We start from the raw sequence: 18,504 nt of genomic DNA, 5'->3' as shown, positions 1-18,504 counted from the left end.
TAAAGTGAGATAGGAAGAGAGTGATATATGATGTGTGAAGTAAATAAAGTAGATCTGTGTAAGAAAGAGAGGGGAGGGTGGGGGTGTGACACAGGGGGCACGTTCCTCTCCCTTCAACCGGTCTGTTGGATAAATGGATATCGACAAGGCTGCTACACAAAATGAATTACTGATGTGACTGAACTTTAGTCTGACAGTGTGTGTGTGTGTGTGCTTGTGTTTTGGTGTGGCTAAAGGGGATGCATGAGCTGACATGTCAATGGGCTTGTGTGTGTGCTTAGTACACACAAGGTTACTGTTTGTGTGTGTAGTACGGTGTGTGTGTGTCTGGGGCAGTAATAAATGATGCTGAAGATGAGTTTGCCAAGCTGCCTCTGTGGTCAACTGTAATCTGAGCTGGGGCCATACCTCCATCTGTCCTGACACACACACACACACACACACACACACACACACACACACACACACACACACACACACACACACACACACACACACACACCACACACACACAACACACCACACACACACACACACACACACACCACACACACACACACACACACACACACACACACACACACACACACACACACACACACACACACACACACACACACACACACACACACACACACACACACACACACACACACACACACACACACACACAGGATAACAGGAAGTCATATTTTCCCGTTTACCAGTTGTCTCTCTTTTACTGTGCCTGTCTATAACCTCTCTCCTCGTCTCCTCCACTCTTTTGTCCCTGTTGAGCATCTATTTCGCTACAAATAGCCGCCATGTTGTGGCTGTATTTAGCTGCTCAGTGTGTCCCCTGCCATCTGTGTATGTCTGGCTGACTGAAAACAAGAAAAAAGTCTTTAGATCAGGGCTAATAACAAATAGCTGCTATCTAAGGATTGGATGCACACTTTTCTTTTGTTAAACAGTTATTTAACTATCACTCAAATCCATCAAGTCACACTACAGTACCTCTTAGAAATGACATTAAAAAGCAGATCACTAATAAAAATACATGTACCTCATCTATGCCTTTTAGAATCATGAAAACATGATGTCTTTGCTGTCTTTGTTGGTAGCAAATAGAGTCAAAGTTAAACTTGTTTTATTAAGTTCAAGTCAAGTTACTTCATTATCTGTGAAGTGCTTACGCATTGTGATATATAATATGTTTTTCTGTGTAAAAGTGGAAAGAAGGTCGTGCAGAAAAAAAACTCTTCAACTCTGAAACTTGTTGAAAAGAAAGAACACGAGCTCTGTCACAACCTTGAAAATCCGCCAAAACACTCAAGATGTTCACAAAGAAAGACGTTTATTTCTCACTCGAACTTTCTTTTACATTTCCTTTGATATACTGACTGATATAAAGAAGATGTGAGGAAAACACGTTGATTAGAGTCAAGATGTCTGAAGATGAGCTCCATCAATAATGTGAGGACTCTACAATATAATGCACACATTTCTGTTAAGGCTTCTTGAGGTGATCGATCACAATGCGTTAAGAGGTACTGATGAGAACACTTCAGAAACGAAGGGCAGGAAGCAGGAGGATTGTTTCATTCTCAAATGTGACAAGACAAATATAAATGCTAAACTCTGGTGCACATGCTACATTTTGTCATGGTAAACACGAGGCAGAGTGTGCATGTGGAGGTATGTGTGCATGTGGAGGTATGTGTGTACAGTAAATGCCTGCTTTTGTTTGATGTGATGCAAAGCGGTAATTTTGGCTGCTTGATATCTGTTCAAGATTTAATTTGTGTAAATAGTGTTTAGCAGCGCCTTGGGCCTTGAACGAGACAATCAAACAGACTGATGAAGGCAGGCCAACGTTTCCCCTGTCAATACACAATTGCTATTTTCTCCATTGTTGGACACCTCCATTCAGGCAATAATTACACCCATTATAGAAGACACGAACACTTAGGTTTCTTTCAGAGCTACAGAGATGAGGGGGTGGAGAGGAGAGTAAGGTTTTGTTTTTTTGTATTCAAGTGTGATTGAATTTTTGTATCTGCATATTTGTGAGTCTTTGTTTGTAAAAGAGGTTAAGTGGGTCGTTGTGAATGAACATTAGCTGCTTCTTCGTATTTAATTGCCTTCATGGGAAATTCTTTTATTTATTCTTTTGTATTCCTGTTTGCATATAGAGCTTTTAGGATTGTGTTTTAATTGTGTTTTTTAGTGTGCACGTCATTCCGGTGTCTGTTGCTTTGTATGTGCATGAATGAGCACTTTAGCCACGTGACATCACATTGATGATGCAGTATCATCCATTGACCAACTCTACTGAATTTGTTTTGGGATGAAGAAACATATTCTGGATGCTGTGTCTGTATGTGTGTATGTGTGTGTGTGTGTGTGTGTGTGTGTGTGTGTGTGTGTGTGTGTGTGTGTGTGTGTGTGTGTGTGTGTGTGTGTGTGTGTGTGGTGTGTGTGTGTGTGTGTGTGTGTGTGTGTGTGTGTGTGTGTGTGTGTGTGTGTGTGTGTGCATTGTGTGTGTGTATGTGTGTGTGTGCACTGCTAGGGTTTATAAGAGCTTTCCGACGGGGCTTCCCTCCTAAATTGCTTTTGAGAGACACACTAGTGACTTTGGGACTAATTGAACTTCACTGCCACTATAGATACTACTCAATAGATGGCGCAGCTTAGAGATGGAGTTGCAGCATGCTTCATCATACAGAATCGTAAAAATGGTAAGTTGAAGAACTATTTATTGGAGGCGAATGTTGCGGTAAATGCAAAACAGCCCAAGGAGTTTTAACTCAAAATAAGTTATTCACTTATACACACCTTTTATGGCTTTGATCGTCCATGTTACGATTATTCCCATCTCTACTGCACTGTTAGTGATCAAATACTCACACAACACTGAAAACACACACAGACACAAACCTCGGCTTTGATCTTGTTGTCTCCGAAGCAGAGATGCTGTAGGTAGGCAGCAGCGTTGGACTGCACCGATGGGAACTGATGCTGTAACATCTGGATCACCTCTGGCAGCTCCGGATCTCTCCACCCAAACTCTCTGCACAGAACCAGACAGACAGAGAGACACTTTGATTCCTGCAGCACTTTAACAAAGCATCTCACCAAAACACAGGAGATTTCCTCAAAGTAGTCCAATCAAATCACAGACTCTTTTTCCAACATTCACAAAGCTACATGCATTCACGTTCACTTACATGCTTACACAATATACACAAAGGAAGACCTACATGTGGATAAAAAGGCAGAGTTTGATTGACAGATATTTTTTTTAATGAAAACAACGACTTTGTTTTGTTTTCACCCAAAGAGCTCTGTTATAATTGGAGACGGCTTTATAAGTTAAGCAACACAGCGGGAAAGAAGTGATGGAAATTGCATATTGAATGCCCAATTTGTCAAAACATTGTCATTTCCACCTGTCACAGTTGCAGGAAATGAGAGAAAGTGGTGATGACGCCAGCATGTTAAATCGAAAGCATCGATGAACAACTCAACCAGTAAATGGAGAAAAATATGGGCTCAAATTGGGTTTGCAAATCACTTAAAAGGAGTTAGATTTTCCTTTTAAAAACAACTTAGTGATTTGAACAGGCCTTAACTCTTTATGTAAATATAATTCAACATATAGTGAGTTCAATAAAAGCTTTACAAATGTGTTAAAGTATTAGATATGTAGCATACAAAGGCTTCAAGAAGATCCAAAGTAAAAAAGGCACGGCAATTTATTGTCTGCAGGGTTTCACTGGCTTGTAAAACTGCAGTGAAAAAACAACAATAGCTACAGTAGAGATGAATGTGTTGAACATCCATCTGAATCATTGGGATGTCGTGAAACACAATGCAACCAAGGTAATACTAAGAGAAGTCCGTAAATACTTTGGAGAAAACTTAAAATAGGGGTAAAAAGTTGAAATGATTGCACAGCACTGCCTTACTGCATGCATGCTGTCTGAGTTATGTTATATACTTTCTACTATTAGGAGTTTACCCTCCTATGAGCACACTGTCCATTGGTAACACTCAGGTAATGGTCTTCTTTATTGTATTATCCCATGCTGAGAATTGTTTTACTTCGGTCCCCCAAGTAATACAATTATTAACGTGCAAGAAAGTGTTGGCGACTGCGTGTGTACACATGTTCTGAGTTTCTGCACACTTTAACGTAATATTTGTTCCAATAACCGCTCTGTAAGCTGTCTCTCTGTAACTTCCTCTCTTTCCCGTCGTCTCAATAAAGTCAACTCTCAATGCGATCTGAAGAAAACCTATGTTGAAATTGTAGCCTCTCCCATCGATTGTGCTGTTGGAGGATTGATTTGGTTGTTTCTAGATCCATGCTCACCGTTCTGTGCCAACATGCGGCTCACTGTAATCCCCATCAAGCTATCGTGAAAAACAACATTGATAGCTCAAACTCCCCAAACATGAAAATGTGGTAAATACGGGACAATTGACCTGCTTGGAGGGTTCAAACTGATGGGGTGGAGGATTGCGTGTGTGCCAGTGTTTTTGTTGCGGAAAATGAAGCCACAATACCACACGTCCATCTCTGTCAGATGAAGCGAATGCGGCCTGGGAAACATCTGAGAGGAGCGGCGCGTTCACGGGGAGCAAACATGGCTCTCAAAGATAAAGCAAGCTCCAGTGTGGACCGCTCTTTATCTGCCAAATGATAAGTGTTCACTGCGAGAAAGCAGGACTGAAGGAGGGAGGTAGAGGAGAGATAGAGAGAGGGAGGAAGAGGGAGGGATTCCCAAGGCATTTAGGGGATTTAGGAGAAGAGCCCCTCAAACAACACCCCTTAAATCACACAGCCAGATACCATCAGGCCAGTTTGTTTGTTTATGTGCATGCGTGTGTGTGTGTGTGTGTGTGTGTGTGTGTGTGTGTGTGTGTGTGAGTGTGTGGCTAGATTAAGATAAGATCATGATGTGTGTTTATGTGGACACAATCTGTGGCTGTTTGTCTTGTGTGAGTGTGTCGCTGTCAGTGTGTGTGTGTGTGTGTGTGTCTGCACGGATGTTTTCATATTCATCTGTGTCTGTACTTCAGCGTATGTATTTATGTATTTGACAATGTGTCAAAGTGCATGATTGTGCATGTGTCTGTGTGTGCGTTTGAGCCTGTGTGTGTCATCCACTCCCTAGCAGCCTCCCAGCTCTGTCAGTGTGGTTAATAGAAAGCAGAGTGATCTGCTGATAAGATAAGCATCATGGCTCGCCATTAATTAAAAACCCCTGGTAGCGAGAGAGACAGAGTGAGAGGAACAGAGCAGGAGGGAGACACAGAGGGAGAATAAAAATGAGGAAGCAGAGTTTAGGGAACAGCAGAGCATTCAAAGGCAATTGTTGGTACAACTGGCAAGAGGAAACTGGTGGGAGAGCGGAAAATGAGAAAAGAGATGGAAAAAGATGAAAACAACCCTCAGATGAGATGCCAGTCATGTCAACACAGGTGCTAGAGAGAGCTACAGCGATGGTAGACAACGCTAGGCGACAAGCCAACGACGGAAAACAGCGGGACGCAAACAGAGAGGGTCACATGAGGGAGAACTTATCAAAGAAGAACTGCCAACAAAAAACAGCAGAGCTCACCATAAATATCCACACGACTTTTGAAGAATCTGCAACACAAAGTGCTGCAGCTTGCGTGCCATATTCTTACGTTATTATTTTATGCTTTGTGTGCTAATAAATGTCACGGAGAACAATTTGTTGACTTGCCTTTTCCAATCTGGAGCTACATGTTCCTAATACGACACATTGGTGGGTACGGGAATAAATGAAATGCAGCACAGAGCTCCGTGTTCCTGCCTAGATGGGATGCTTTGCCATTTCTTGAGGCGTGCGGAGGCGTGATGCAGCAAAATACTTTGAATGGAAAAAAAACGAGGTATTGCAGGAGAGCAGAGTGACAGACAGAGAATAAAGACAGGTGGCAAATGGGGTTTGTGGGGGAGGAAGGGTGGATGCAGAGACAGAGTGATATAACTGGGAAAGAAAGGGCTGTTGTGTGATAGTGGGGCTTTGATGAAGGTACACACAAACGCACATGCACGGGGGAGGCAAACTGCGATAGAAGAGTACAACACATGCAAGAATTATCAAAGGGTTTCTTTCTTTTCATATTCTTCTCTTCATATCTCACTCTTTTCATGTCCAGGTCTCATGAGACAGCTGAACCTCAATGTGAAATCCCAACATGACCACTGGTACATGGATACATGTATGTACGCACACACAGTGAGAAAACAAAGCTAATGTAACAAGAAAGAAAACGCTGATTACACACAACTCAGTGTTTATCCACGTTGATTTCTACACAGATTGGCCGATTGTTGCTGTGAATAACTTCCGCCTGGTGGAGGAAAGCTGAAGGCCGAGGGACAGACATGAGTGACAGCGATACATCTCCCCTCTGCTGCATCATTCATTGTCATGTTCCCTGTATCCCTGAACTCAAACGGATGAAATGGCAGAGGCAAAGCGTGGAAGGATGAATTATGTAATGGAGAATGTGATAAATAACTATAAAGCTGGAAAGAAAATAAATAAATAAAAAACATGAGTGCCATTGGGTTATGAAGTTTATTGTCCCGTATTCATGAAGAGTCAAACTGCACATAAAGGCAGCTGAGTGGAATGGCCTTGGATAAAGTCGATGAATTATACATTTATACCTGTCATCGGACATACAATATATTACAGCAACACCAAAAACACAGACACCATGGAAAAGATCAAATGGGCCGCTGGGTGCCATTCATCCCTCAAGAGACTTTGAGTCACCAAATGTCAAACACCAGTGGCTGAAAAGCGAGGCGCTGAACTGCTCATCTGCCATTGTTGGATTTTGGTTTCAGGTGATGTCACTCTCATGCAATACATGACTGCAAAAAAAGCCAATAACCCAGGGTCAGGCAAGTACGTGCATTTCATTTTTATTTTGCCTGCAATATTGAAAAACATGGACCATGATACCATTAGCTACATGTGTTGCAAGAGAAACCAGGACTGACAACATAAGTAGTATTAAAAAAGCCTTATTCAGGAACAACAGTGCAACACTGCAGTGTGTTATAAATCTTTATCTTCACAACATTTTTGAAAACACAAGAGCCCATGATTTGGGTCTCCTAACCCAAATCACATCCATCAGCAGGGACCACAATGCATCTGGAGTGACAGCTCCACACAAGAAGCCTGTCCCGCTGGCCCTAATCTGATTGGACAAGGCACGTCATGTCTCTTAACTGATAGGAGGGTCAGGAATGCACCGACTGGCAGTGTGCATACCAGAGCAGATGCTAATTAGGACCTGAGCATCAATCTTCATCACTGCGTTGGGATGGAGGGGTGCAGAGAGAGAGAGAGAGAGAGAAAGGGGCAATATGAGAGAAAAGATAGAAGAAAAAAGAAGGAAGAAGAACAGCAGAAAGAGAGAAAATGCAATTTCGGTAATTTATTACGTTGGTGATCAAATTGTCTCGTGTTTCTCCCTTGGAGCTGAATAAGACTCTGACTGAGGAGCGAATGGCGCAATTTTCAAATATTGCCTATTAAATCATGCTAGCAGTCAGTACTCACCTTTTTCCTCATCCTCTCTTTCTCTTTCTCTCTCACTATGTGTATCCTCGCTTTCCTTCCAAGACATACTTAAAACTGTTTATTTTTATATTTTCTTCCTATGGATGGCAATCATCATGTTTAATACATGCTTGAGTCTATAGTTTGTACAAGTGTGGTTGTGATCCGAGCATTTTACACTGCAGTTGTGTGCTATTGTTGTCACGTCTATGCATGTGTGTGTGTTTGTGTATGCTCTTAGGTTGAGTTCATTAGGGAAGTCAATACGACGAACAGACTTTGGCTATTCCATATAACAGCGGTCAGAATAAGTTGTAGGTGAAGATTCACATTGACTCAAAGTGCAGAGCCTGGCCTCTTTAATTAAAAGCACAACTTAATTAAGATGCTATCCAGGAAAAAAGCCAAGTCTGTTGATGTGCCCGTCTGATAAAAGCTTGAATTGTAACTTTACATGTCTCATTGGCCAGGGCGGTTGTATTCATCTGGTGCAGAAGGTGGTGCTACTGGACATGAGCAAGCAGTGAGAATGTATGTGAGGTTAGGTTTTATTGCAACAACCTACTGCCTCACAATCTCAAGTTCATTTATTTCATTAAAGGTAGGGTAGGTAAGTTTGAGAAACCGGCTCGAGATCGTTAGAATTTGAAAATACACAACCGGAGAAAATCTCCCACTTCCTTATAGAGCCCCTCCTCCAACACACACGAACGCGCACATGACCAATGAGGGCACGAGATAAGTTTGTGCACAGATGGAAGGCTGACAGGCAGGTAGGCCATCCAGTTATTTTAGCCGGGCCGGCTCAGATGATTGGTCGTGCTTTTTACAGTACTACGGCTTCCACAGATGACATTTTTTTATGGATTTTTTGTCAAAGCACTTTAGATATTCATTGCTATCGGGATGTTAAGAGCATTCCATGGAATATAACACAAAGTGTATCTCGAGCCGGTTTCTCAAACTTACCTACCCTACCTTTAAATTCAAAAAGGGTCACACTTGCCATTTATATTTGTTTCCCGTCTTGTGACATTATTAAATGAATCTGTGTCGGCAGCATATTAATGTAACAACAGCCAAAACAGAAAGCACAAATACTACCAACTCTTCTTGCTTCAAGTCAACACTGCGTGAAGAAAGATATCCTTAAACTGTGAAATATCTTTATACTCTGTATACATGTGATACCATTGGGTCAACTCAGTGGAATAGCCTCCCTACTGAGATACGGGATTGTCCCACTCTCAATAGTTTTAAAGGACAAGTTAAAGAATGGTTGAGCAACAAACAGACGTGTAATCACCGCTAAATGCACTTTAACACAGGGGTATCTCCTCTTGCACTTTATGTAGCACTTTTATCTTCTCCTGCACTTTATATACCATAGCTTGCCATGTGGTAAATGCTTGTATGCTGCTCATGCTCTTTCTGCATGTCATGTATTTATGTTTGCTATGTATATAAATGTCATGTTCTTGTATGTTGTATGTGAGGGGACTGCGGATGGAAATGAGCTTAAAGCTAAAATCCGGCTCATTTACGCTTGTAAGCATTATTTTGTTTTAAAGTGTTCATCGATGTGCATTGTCCCGGTTCAAATAAACGATTAAATGAAAATGAAAGACTCAGTGCTATTGATTTCAATGTGTTTTGATAGTATCAACAGCTTCTCCACACTTTATGTAAAAAATTAAGCATTAAAGCTGCCACAGCGTTATTACAAATAAGTTGACAAATGATTGCAATATCCACCATGTCCCACATCATTTCTGTGTTATCTTGACCGTATGGCCTTTAACAATGTTGCTCTGTTACAGCTGGAAGACCCAAACACAAATCCCCACCACAGTAAATGGGATCAATGAAAGGTTGGGGGAGAGAAAGGGTGATGCTCATAACAGCCAGGCAGACAGATGGGATAGGTAGAGACGGGAGGATGGAGCCTGGGATGAAACCCATCCAAAAATAAACAGTGGACAAAAAAATGCAATGAAAACACCCGATCTTCTGTCACCTTCCTCCTCCTCCTAACCTTCTAACCTTTTAACTTTTATCCATGTATTTTTTCTTTTAATGTTTATTTTATTATCTTTTCTTTTTAATGACTGATTTTAAATGCCATTTTTAAAATGTCTTCCATTTTTGTAAAGCACTTTGAATTACCTTGTGTTGAAAGGTGCTATATAAATAAACTTACCTTGCCTTGCCTTCTGCTCCCCGGTTACTGATGGGTAAATTGAAATGACTAATCACATATCACCTCTCTCGATGGAAATAGAAAAGAAGTGAGATGGTAGTGTTATTTTCTACACATAAGATATATCACGAAGACAAAGAAGAGGAATAGTGGAGAGGCAAAACGGTTTATAAGAGCAACAGAGAGCAAAGGAGATCAATGATTAATTGAATGTACAGAGGTAGAGTAGTCTCTTCATCACTTCACTATGAGAAGCCACATGTTACTTTCCTCTTCACCTCCCTTTGTCTGCAAATATCACCACCCCTGTTTCCGTCTCCCTCTTTCTTAGATGAGTCTAGAGTTTTCTTCCAACAGAAGCCCATGCAGCAACCACACAGACGGAGAGAAAAATCAATACGCTTTCTCTAAAGCATCTTCCAGCTGAGAATGGGAGGCTCAGGAGGTTGAATAAAAGCGAACAAAGGACAGAAAGAGAAGAAAGACAGGAGTTGAATGACACTGAGTAACATGACGGAGACTCACATGGGGATGAAATGTACTGTAGGTCCCTAGCAACCTAAAGTATTTCTCCAACAACTCTTATAATTATATTATGTTATGTACTATTGTAGATAACATTGCTTTTAAGTGCATTTGATGTAATAAAAAGTAGTAGCATTAAAACCAGTTGCTTCCTGCATTTTAAAATGTGAAGACAAAAAAAGTGTATTAATGATAAGCTGATTGGCAAACAATTATTAGCCAAAAATGTATTTCATGAGGAGAACAATCTGTCACTAACCACTTTCCAGTCTTTAAAGCTGCACAATTTTCTTGATAGCTTGATTTTCAAGTAGGACACTGCCCTTCAATTCCTAAGTTGGTAAGAGAAATAATTATGATTATAAATCCCAAGAGAATTCCCATTCTCCGCTCAGTTCTTTCACTGTGTCCATTAAACTGCTCTACTAGCTAAATCAGTCATCAGTTTACAGCCGTTTTCTACTCGAAAATGAAAGTGTAAAAATATAATTTCAGAGTGTTTGTGTGAGAGGCAGGCATGGGTGGGGCTTGTGAAGGGAAACATTAGTGTGCAGAGCCATTGAGCGATTTGCCAGAGTAAGGAAAACACAAACACCGGCACTAGTCCTTGCAATTAGCTGAACACACAGAATCGGAGGCCAAATCGAATACGGCATTAGGCTGACAGACAGGTGTTCATTTATATACACACACCGAGAGGAGGGCACACATACACAGTGAATTGAATATATAAACAAACTGCAGTCAAGCAAAGGCATGCACACTCACCTAAACATTCAATAAAGCACACGCACATACAGACCTATACAAGCGCACACCCTGGCATATTGCATAGTCTTTGAAGACACAACATGCACCCTCCTGTCCACAAAGAGGCGTACACACATATTCACGCAGCTATTATCTCACATTTGCTGATCGGTAATTTTCAGCCGGTGGCAGATTTCCCCCGTTACACAGTGCAATTACTGGATGTTTACACAGCCAAACAATAGGCCAGTGAAACATACACTCATTCAAACATTCATTAGACAGGTCAATAGAAACTGAGGTGACCTAGACTATTACAATGTATCATAAAACTCATTAAGATTGAGCTGAGTATTGTTCTTTGTCTGAAGCAGGAATAAGGCCCAATCTATCCAATCGAAACATAATTTGGTTGTAACAACAGATTCAGTGAAGTACAATGTAGTTTAAATGGACCTTATAAAGCGGCTTCTCTCATTGGGAATGACTTCTGTACTCTACTATGTCAAAAGTAGAAAACCGTAGTTTAATTTGACTGGATATCGCTACAAGGACGTCTGTTCTGTTTAAAACAGGAGAGATGTTGCCTGATTGTTACAGTTCTCATTAATATCCTATATTGATGAACCTTTCTTATCTAAGAGGGCCAAACTGTAGCATAAACTTTAATACAAAAATGGTCCTGCAGAAGAAGAGTGGCTATGGGCTGATATACAGAAGCAATTGTAAGAGTTTGTATTAATAGAACTAATTTAACAATCCTGGCAGTTTTTTTGTCTTTCTCCAAAAGTTCCAAGCATCAAAAGTGAAGATAAGTGGTGAGAAGTACAATTTTGTACCCCAATTTTTGAGATGAGTAATAACAGCCCTCTTTAGACTTGGGTGGGTTTTTGCACACAGTGATGAAAGAACTGACACCAGTGAGCCATCATCAGCAGAATGCACTGCGAGGATGTCCGATAAGACTAAAAAGAACCACTCAAACATCAGCAATGATGCAGCACAAGAGAAAAAATTGACCAATCAAATCCCCATCGACCACACTCAGCCAACCGTAGTGCAGGCAGAAGATTAGGCTGGTGGATGAAGGAGAGCTGGCTGAAAAATTACAGCCCCATTGTCTGTTGATTTGCAAGCCAAGATGCAATCATATCAAAGAGTCTGCTGTGGCCTCTGAATGACAAACAGGAAAGGTGAGCTATTTTTACTGTGATTATGCTAATGAGGATGCTAGCCTACGTGTGTGTGTGTGTGTGTGTGTGTGTGTGTGTGTGTGTGTGTGTGTGTGTGTGTTCAATGCATGCCCCATTATGCCTTAAAGGAGAGGTGTCATGCTTCTCCGGTTATTACCCGTCCCCTTGTGTGTTATGAAGGTTTTTATGCATGTAAACGGTGTGCAGAGTCAAAACCCTCAAAGTACACCCTGTAGCGAGTAAAACTCTAACACAGAAAATACCTCCCCAAAACGCCTCGTTGGAGATACGTCACTGCCCATTTGATTCTTCCATTTAGTTCCGGGTACGGCATGATGTCAAGCGGTACCCGGAACGAAATGGACCAATCCCGAAGAGCCGTTACGTTACGTCCGCGGAGCCGTTACGTTAAGCCCCCGCTGATTGGTCCAAATTGACCGATCCACGGACTTCCTCACACACACATCTGTGTGCAGGGAGCAGGCAGCTCAGCTGATTTCTCCTCCCTGTGCAGGCTGATAACAGACAGTTGGGATCGCGGCAAAATTCTCTCTGCAGACCCATTCTCACAGCGTTTATCAACCTTTTTCTTACTCAATATCAAGCCACACTTATTGTTTTTACTTCGGATGTGACTTTGTGTGTGCTCAGGATGAGTTTGGCTGTGTTTCGCTATGTATCCTAAACAAGGAAACAACACCTCCACGGAGCTCAGCGCGATTCACAACGTCCCGACCAATCAGAGCACACTGTGCTCACAGGGAGGGTGGGGGCTATTGGAGCTACAACGAGCCGTGAAAGGCAGATAGTGAAATTCAGTGAATACAAGTAGTTTACAGAGATGCTGTATGAGAAACCAATGTGAGTTTGGAAAAATGCACAGTATAAATCTATTTTAGTAGACCTCAACAATGGAATTATGATCAGTGGAAATGGCCATGACACCTCTCCTTTAACACTGTCAGTTTGTGCACCAAGCAACCACAAATTATCTAGAATTATTCTGCCATGAGAATATCACACTGATAAGGTCATGTTGGACATTAGCACAGTCTACAATGTTTGTGTGTGAAGACACGTGTATGTGTGTGTATGCACATGCACCTAATGCATTCATTCCCTGTCAGATTCACATGACAGAGCAAGACATTTAGTACAGAGGTCAAAAACCTGGGCTGAAGCTAAAGAAGGGGGATGAATAGCCAGACAACATATATGTACACACTTTCTTTCCCTCCCTCTGTCTGTATTCATTTCCCTTACTGTAGCTATCTTTCTCACCCACAAACACACAAACAAACACACATGCACACAGATGTCCGTGTGAAATCCACAAATTCACAAATGTGTGTGTGTGTAACCAGTATAAGGGAAATTGGGTTTCTCATTAACATGGCGTTTAAGAAACCAGGTTACTGCAGAGAAAAAACTGTTAATTAGGTGCATGTATAATATTGTATATACACTGGCTCACTCCCTTTAAGTGGGTCTCCTCTGAAGGCATCTCCCATAGTCAGACCTTTCTCCACACTTAGCTTTAGCACTCTACCAGCGAGAACTCTTCTAAAAGACGACTTATAAGCACTATCTAGATCCCATAAGTCAAACTACTCCATTGGATTTGAAGAGAGATCATTAAGTTTTACAACACAGCCTTTGACTTCTCCTTGGCTCTCCAACAAGTAAAATGAATAAATGGTACTTCTGACTGAGGCTCAGGTTTTCTGTCCCAAGGAATTGTGATTGGTTAACTATCTCAGGAATATATTTGCAAATAAAATAACATGGTGCATGTATACCTTGAAATCATCACTATAACCATAATAATCAAACATATAATCGAGCTCAAGGTCTGCTGTTTCCAACTTTTTCCCCCAAGAATATTCAAACAGTAGGTGACTGTGTAGCTCTTTGATATCTAACCCCAAATGGCTCTGTAATTCATTTTTTATCTGCCTCTGCCCAGGCATTACAGAGTCATTTTTAACTCAGTTTACATTTCACCTTGAGGTGACTAAACTCTCCTTGGGCGATGTGTGAGAATGGGTGTGGGCATATTCATATTTCAGTATTGCCTTGTGCGCGGCATGTTTGTGTATGAGGGAGAGGGATAGTGTAATCAGCAAAGTGACGCAAGAGGGAAGAAAAACTAATAAACCAGTGATTAGCTTACGCATCTGCTATTCTCATTAGTTCACACTGGGGTAATAATACAGCAGGAAAGTGGTAGCAGTACTGTATCTGCTAAAAGCTGTGCAAGACAATAACAAAAAACACTCATATGAAGCTGACAATGGAGATGAAGACATTTAGATTAAGAAAATAGAAGAAAAAAACATTAAAATTATCAAATAAAAAAGAAGATGGGGTCATGGGATTATAAAAGTGACTACAAGATCAGTAGTATAACTTAATGTCATGTCTTACTGGCTTTTTACCACTATTTTTGACTGCTTCTATATGCAGGACATGCAGTGTTTTACAGTAAATCACAATAACTATTATAAACATGATTAAATGAGACTTTTGTGAATGTGATTATTTTTGATTGAGCAGAATGTAATAGTTCAGGAACATAGCCAGCTGCACATCAATATATTTTGACATTTCATGTGACAATGTGCAAGCTAAAAAAGCCTTACACTCGCAAAAATACACCCTTCAAAAGCGGATTATGTTTGACTAAAAGCAGTCATCCACTTGGAGGATTTGAAGGAGTGGAGGAAGGAGAGGAATAAGGAATAGAGTTGTGCAATAAAAACATCACATGCTGGCTCATGCAATAACACGGAGTACAGACTACATTCACGCTGGGTTCACAAAACTTAAAGTGAAATGGAAGCTTTCCCAGCATAATGTGTACAACTACGCAAACACCTTCCATCAGAGTGAAGGTGACAGTTAAGTATGCTTATTTCTACTTTGTTAATCAGTTGGATCTGAAGGTTTTGCGTATTACCCGCCTGATATTCACTGTGCAACTTTACAATGATAGAATTGACTGCATGCATTCTCCAAAGTGATATAATTTGGTAAGAAAACAACATTTTTCCAAATGTTCACCCATCCTTGTAATATGATTGCTGGCATGACAGCAAACCCCATGATGGAATAGGAGTGAAATGATCACCTAGCTTGATCAATGCTTGTTTGACAGCTCAGCTACAGCTACACAGCAAGGACATCGAGCGGCTGAAATGTACTCTGAGGTTGCATTTACACTGGTAGCATAGCAAGTGAACCAATTAGTACTCCTTTCCATATACAAAGACATCTAATTATGACAGTATTAGTGGCAAAATGGCACAAGCTGCCATATACATTTGCCTGTAATATTGATCTACCCTGACGTAAATAAGGTCCTCATCTCACAAGATGCAGACGTTGGCATTGACAAATGGCATTTCAAGAGTGTAAAATCAGTGAAGTGATTCGGGCAAATACACAGACGCTACAAAACGTACACATGGGAAAAGCAAACATAATCATGCATGAATGCACTTGTAACTTATTACAGTATGTGCCAGTGCCCACGGAAACAACCACACACACACACACACACACACACACACACACACACACACACACACACACACACACACACACACACACACACACACACACACACACACACACACACACACACACACACACACACACACACACACACACACACACACACACACACACACACACACACACACACACACACACACACACACACACACACACACACACACACACACACACATTCACTAAAAGGGGTAAGACACCAACAACCTTGCCCAATGACTCATACGAGAGCCTGTCCTGCATCTACTGCTCGATTCACAACTCTCTTTCTCCCACACTCTCACTCTATATAAATATATCCATCGCCATCTCCATTTTCACTCCCTCTTTTTGCCGTAATTATACCAAGATTAATGTCTCACTTGAGTCACGGTCAGAATGAGGCATGTTTCTGGCTGAATTGACAGCCTTTATTGATATTATGAGGTGAAGCCCATGCACACTCACACACGCGCACACAAACACACACTGAGATGTAAACACACACGCAGGACTATCGTCAGCATGGTGCGTAGAGACTTAGGAATGACTTTATACCCTGAGGCAAAAAGGGGGGAAAGATTGATAGAGGTGTAGCGAGCAGGAAAAAGAGGCAGAGGAAGAAAGTGTGGGAAAGAGAGAGGGATTAAAAAAGAGGTGAAGAATAGACAGGCTGCTTTCATAGACACAAAGCACAACAGGGGGGAGTGTAGGAGGGCTGTGTGTTTAGCCTGAAAGTGAGGGAGAAAACACTGCGGCACTGGATGAATGCCTACACCTCCCAACCCATCATCACTGTCGAGCCTTCTCCACCAGCACAAGTGTGATGGAGGGATGGGGAGAGATGGAGCGATGGATGCATGATGGAGGAGTGTTTTCTAAATTGAGTCAGCACCCCTAGGATGCATGAGAGTTACTTTATCATGACTCAAGAAAAAAAGAAATTGGCTTGACTTTGCAGAACATAAGCGGGGGTCCATGATCAGACTGGCAGCGATTCCCGGGATACAAATAAATAACGAAACAAACGATACAGTAGAAAAGCTACCTTGACTTGCGGTGTTTCTGCACACATTAAATAAATGTTGTTGGGCGTCCTGACAAGGGCTTCATTCAGCACTGCGTCATAAATAGATCAATTTTCATAACTGACTGATATGAATATAGTGGGCACAAATGAGTTCACAGGAAGGCCCTGAGCAGCTCCAGTGGAACAGTTGAGGGCCTTCCTTGAGGGTCCTACAGTGGTGAATGATAAGAAGGGATATTCAAATGCTGTTCACCTCCCTATCCACATTTCTCCTGACAGTCTGAGGATTAAAGCAATGGCATGTGATCCAGCAAGTTTGAAGACAGCGACACCATTTTTCTTTCAATATTTGTTTCATCCCTCTTTGTTTTCAATGGGCCTCAATGGAGAATGTATCCCTTTGTGTGTCAAAATCATATTTCAAATGATTTTGTAAGTCAAGAGGCAAAAGTGGATTTCTATGGTGGGCAAAAAGAGAACATTTATTTACAAGGAGGCAAAAGAGTTAGACTAGCAGACTAATAAAACATGAACATACTGTGCCTAGGCTTGTATCATCCTTACTACCTTGCCCAGTTAGCTACTGCTTCATCTTCTTCTACTGTTTGGAAACACACTAGTGAGTCAGTCCCCTTAATTGAACATGCCATGTGAAGGTTAAAGTAAGAACAATATTGGTTTGAGTTTCTGTGGGCATACACGTATATGTGTGAGTAGGCATGAAAGCGTTTTATTTTTGTAAGCGCACTTCCACAGGAAAGTATAAAGAGATGATTGTGATAACTGGTGTTTTCTATGTCTGCAGCAGCTGCTACCGACACGGCTGCATGGCTAAATGTGACCACCTATAACAAGAAACAATCTAATCATCATTTCAAATGAGAACAACAACCATGAAGAAAATGTGGCTTTCCTTATAGCTTTTTTCTCCTGGAGAAGTTACCTTTAAATACACTTGATTCCATGGTTTTCTATATTTCAAAATGCTTATTTATTCCTCCTGTATTTCTGTTCCACCATTTTGAGCTTTATTTTGTATTAGTTCTCCGGTAGTTGCCGAGTCCCGCTGGGTCCAATAACCAGCACTCAAAGCTTGATTTCCTTCCAGCAACTCCGCTGAAAGGTCAAGATCCCTCTCCTGGACATTAGTATACAACTCACTGACCTTAACATCCGCAGCCAATGGAAGACTGAGCCCTGTGCAAAGATTACACAGGCGTGCAAGATGAACAACTGCTTGACATTAATGTCTGTGGTGGATGTTAATAAAAAAGGTAATTAAAGACAAGATGCATTTCTCCGAGTGTAAAGTTGACAGAGCTGAGATCATGCAAGACTGCACTGAAGTCCAAGGGAAAATAAAATCTAAGTAGTGCTCTCTCGTGAGGGCAGTTATACTGATAGCACTGGGCTGCACATGCAACTGAATTCTACCAGAAATCATGTAAGATGTAGCCTATACTGACAGTAAGTGGTGCCCAGAGGTTTATATAGAGAAACGTTTGCCAAGATATGCTTTAAAAAGACACCCGAGCACACAAATCAAGACTTTTAATTTGCCTCAATAATAGCAGAAATGTTGAAGTGGTCCACAATGCGAAAATAATATCACAAAAAATACTTAAGACAACGTATAAGGGACAATTTGACTCC

At 41.3% G+C, this 18,504-nt stretch overlaps 1 protein-coding gene across 1 annotated transcript in view; it reads right to left on the bottom strand.

The window, feature by feature from the left end:
- ctnnd2a (catenin (cadherin-associated protein), delta 2a) overlaps nt 1–18,504 on the bottom strand; it is a 208,383-nt gene that overhangs the window by 68,891 nt on the left and 120,988 nt on the right. Inside the window, 1 exon segment of the mRNA XM_034132641.1 lies at nt 2,920–3,052. Coding sequence (XP_033988532.1) covers nt 2,920–3,052 — 133 coding nt within the window.

This window comes from Trematomus bernacchii, unplaced genomic scaffold (assembly GCF_902827165.1).
Source record: "Trematomus bernacchii unplaced genomic scaffold, fTreBer1.1, whole genome shotgun sequence".
NCBI lineage: Eukaryota > Metazoa > Chordata > Actinopteri > Perciformes > Nototheniidae > Trematomus > Trematomus bernacchii.
Note: the sequence above shows the minus strand (reverse complement) of the source record. Positions and strands in the feature narration are given on the sequence as shown.